This window comes from Priapulus caudatus, unplaced genomic scaffold (assembly GCF_000485595.1).
Source record: "Priapulus caudatus unplaced genomic scaffold, Priapulus_caudatus-5.0.1 Scaffold6, whole genome shotgun sequence".
Classification (NCBI taxonomy): Eukaryota; Metazoa; Priapulida; class Priapulimorpha; order Priapulimorphida; family Priapulidae; genus Priapulus; species Priapulus caudatus.
This window is the reverse complement of record NW_014577067.1, coordinates 137,029-139,462: the sequence shown is the minus strand read 5'-3', so window position 1 is coordinate 139,462 and position 2,434 is coordinate 137,029. Positions and strand designations below refer to the sequence as shown.

The 2,434-nt window shown below is 43.8% G+C and overlaps 1 protein-coding gene across 1 annotated transcript; it reads right to left on the bottom strand.

Moving 5' to 3' along the window:
* Positions 1-122: 122 nt before the first annotated feature.
* On the bottom strand, positions 123-641 carry LOC106805529 (histone H3). The gene has a single exon (XM_014807164.1). It carries the CDS (start codon positions 621-623, stop codon positions 213-215), a length of 411 nt encoding a protein of 136 aa, XP_014662650.1. The 5' UTR covers positions 624-641; the 3' UTR covers positions 123-212.
* Positions 642-2,434: the final 1,793 nt, after the last annotated feature.

Sequence of the window (2,434 nt, the reverse complement as noted above, 5' to 3'; positions counted from 1 at the left end):
AATGCTGCTGTACAGTACTGTAACTTTACTGTATTTACCTAATACGAGCAATTTCGTTGCACCTTTTCAACATACTTTATGTGCTATAGTTCTAGAGCTAGTTACCCTATCGCACCGTTTATTACCACTCGAAATTGCAAAGTAGAAATCATTTCTGGGGAGAAATGGTGGCCCTGAAAAGGGCCGGTTGTTTTTCTTGCGCTGTATCGGGTTTACGCACGCTCTCCACGGATACGACGAGCGAGTTGGATATCCTTGGGCATGATCGTAACTCTCTTGGCATGGATGGCACACAGGTTGGTGTCTTCGAACAGACCAACTAGGTACGCCTCGCTTGCCTCCTGAAGAGCCATCACTGCAGAGCTCTGGAATCGCAGGTCAGTCTTGAAGTCCTGTGCGATCTCACGAACTAGGCGTTGGAAGGGTAGCTTGCGGATGAGCAGCTCTGTGCTCTTCTGGTAGCGGCGGATCTCTCTCAGCGCAACGGTTCCAGGCCTGTACCTATGAGGTTTCTTCACCCCTCCAGTGGCTGGGGCGCTCTTACGAGCTGCCTTTGTAGCCAGCTGCTTCCTTGGCGCCTTGCCTCCGGTAGACTTACGAGCGGTTTGCTTAGTACGAGCCATTACGATACTGCTTCGAAACAAAAAATTTGTGTGTTCAATGTTCGCCGTTTGTCTGTATTTATATCATGCTGGTGTAGAGGGATAGACTTCCAATTGGCTGACAGATTTTCTGCTTTAACCGGATTGGCTCACATCGCGTGGTGGATTTTCATGCTCCAATCAACACTTGAATACAAGCGGTTCGCGGATGGGAGATAGATGGCGGGAAACCGGTTCCCAATAATGTCACGTGAGACAAAGAGGTAAGAAAATTGGCGCGTAGTTGTGACATTTGGAACTGGTTGTTGACTTTATCCATAGATTGCCCAGGGATCAATGCTTTATCACAAAATAAGCAATGTACCCGCTAGCTTTGCTGATGTATAGCCCCGTCTCTCCAGACTCCCGCTACACCCGTAGAGCTATGCAGCATGCACCTAACCCGACCAGGTTGTGTGACTAACGTCAATATACACAATATTGATATATAATATACAACTGAATAAGGTCTCCTAGCTCCAAGAAACGGTATTGCTAGGGTTAGAATACTTATTGACGTTATATGACGTATAGATGTTATATGTTGGTGTATTGACGTTAGTCACACAGCCTGGTCGGGTTAAAGGTCTCCTAGCCCTAGCAAAGACCGTTTCTTGGAGCTATGCACTAATGCAGCACCGTACATGCATTCCGTAGCCATCCATCATTGAAGCGGAACTTGCAAACCGGGATGCTGCATATCAATCATAACGGATCGATGCTTGTTCTTATTCATTCCTGACCTTCCCGCGCCACGAAGAACTGAACTGGAAATGTTATATATGCATGCATATTGATATCAATATTCTAACTTTGAAGACTAATCATTTCCCTCGTGAAGTCCCGTAGTGATAATTAGTCTACACTAGTCTTACACAGGAGCGTACTGCTCAGTAGTACATGCATGCAGTTCCTAACAGTAGAAATGTAATAAATGGGTGGTTTTGTAAATGTGCGTTCGTATTATTTTCAGTTTTTACTGACTGTCCCAAGTTCCTGTGGATCGTGTGCTATACATAATATCAAGAGCTAATAATACTAATAGATATTATTAGCTCTTGATAATATATATATAATATATATGTCGAATTTCATGTAGATGCCAATGGGGAGTCACAAAACATGAAAACTAAAGCAGTTTTAGCTACGACTAGGCTTATCATAAATACACAAGAAGTATGCAAGCAGACTAGCTTATGAACTACGATGCGCTTATTTAGATCGCAAAATGTCATGATTCAATCAAGAGCTAATAATAAGGTATTATGATTCAATGATTCACGTATTGATTATGATTCGAGACTGATGTGATAAATGGAGCATGCGCATGTGGGCAGTACGGTCTGGTACATTAGTCATTAGAGTACGGGGGCAGTCCTATAGACCGAAGGTCCGATACACCGAATATTGCAAAGGGTTAGGGCATATATATGGTTTATAGTGGCATCATATGATTTATAGTGGTATCGGTGGATGTGCGGCATATTCACGTTCGAATACGGCTTCAGTGGTTGTCCGGATACGTAGCATGGAGGCTAGGCGACGGATTCCGGACGTGTAGCCACTGCGTATTCGAATAAACCTTCGGTCTATCGGGCCTTCGGTCTATAGGGCTGTAACCGCGAGTACAACCCGTACATGGCATGTACATGGAGCGTTTCAATAAAATATAATGCTAAATACGAAATCTATTTACTACTATTAGGTAAAAGTTTCTCTACTCTCTTTCACCTATTATTGCCGACAATTTCCTGTAAATGTCGTCCAAATGCTCATCTGCAACACACGCTGGC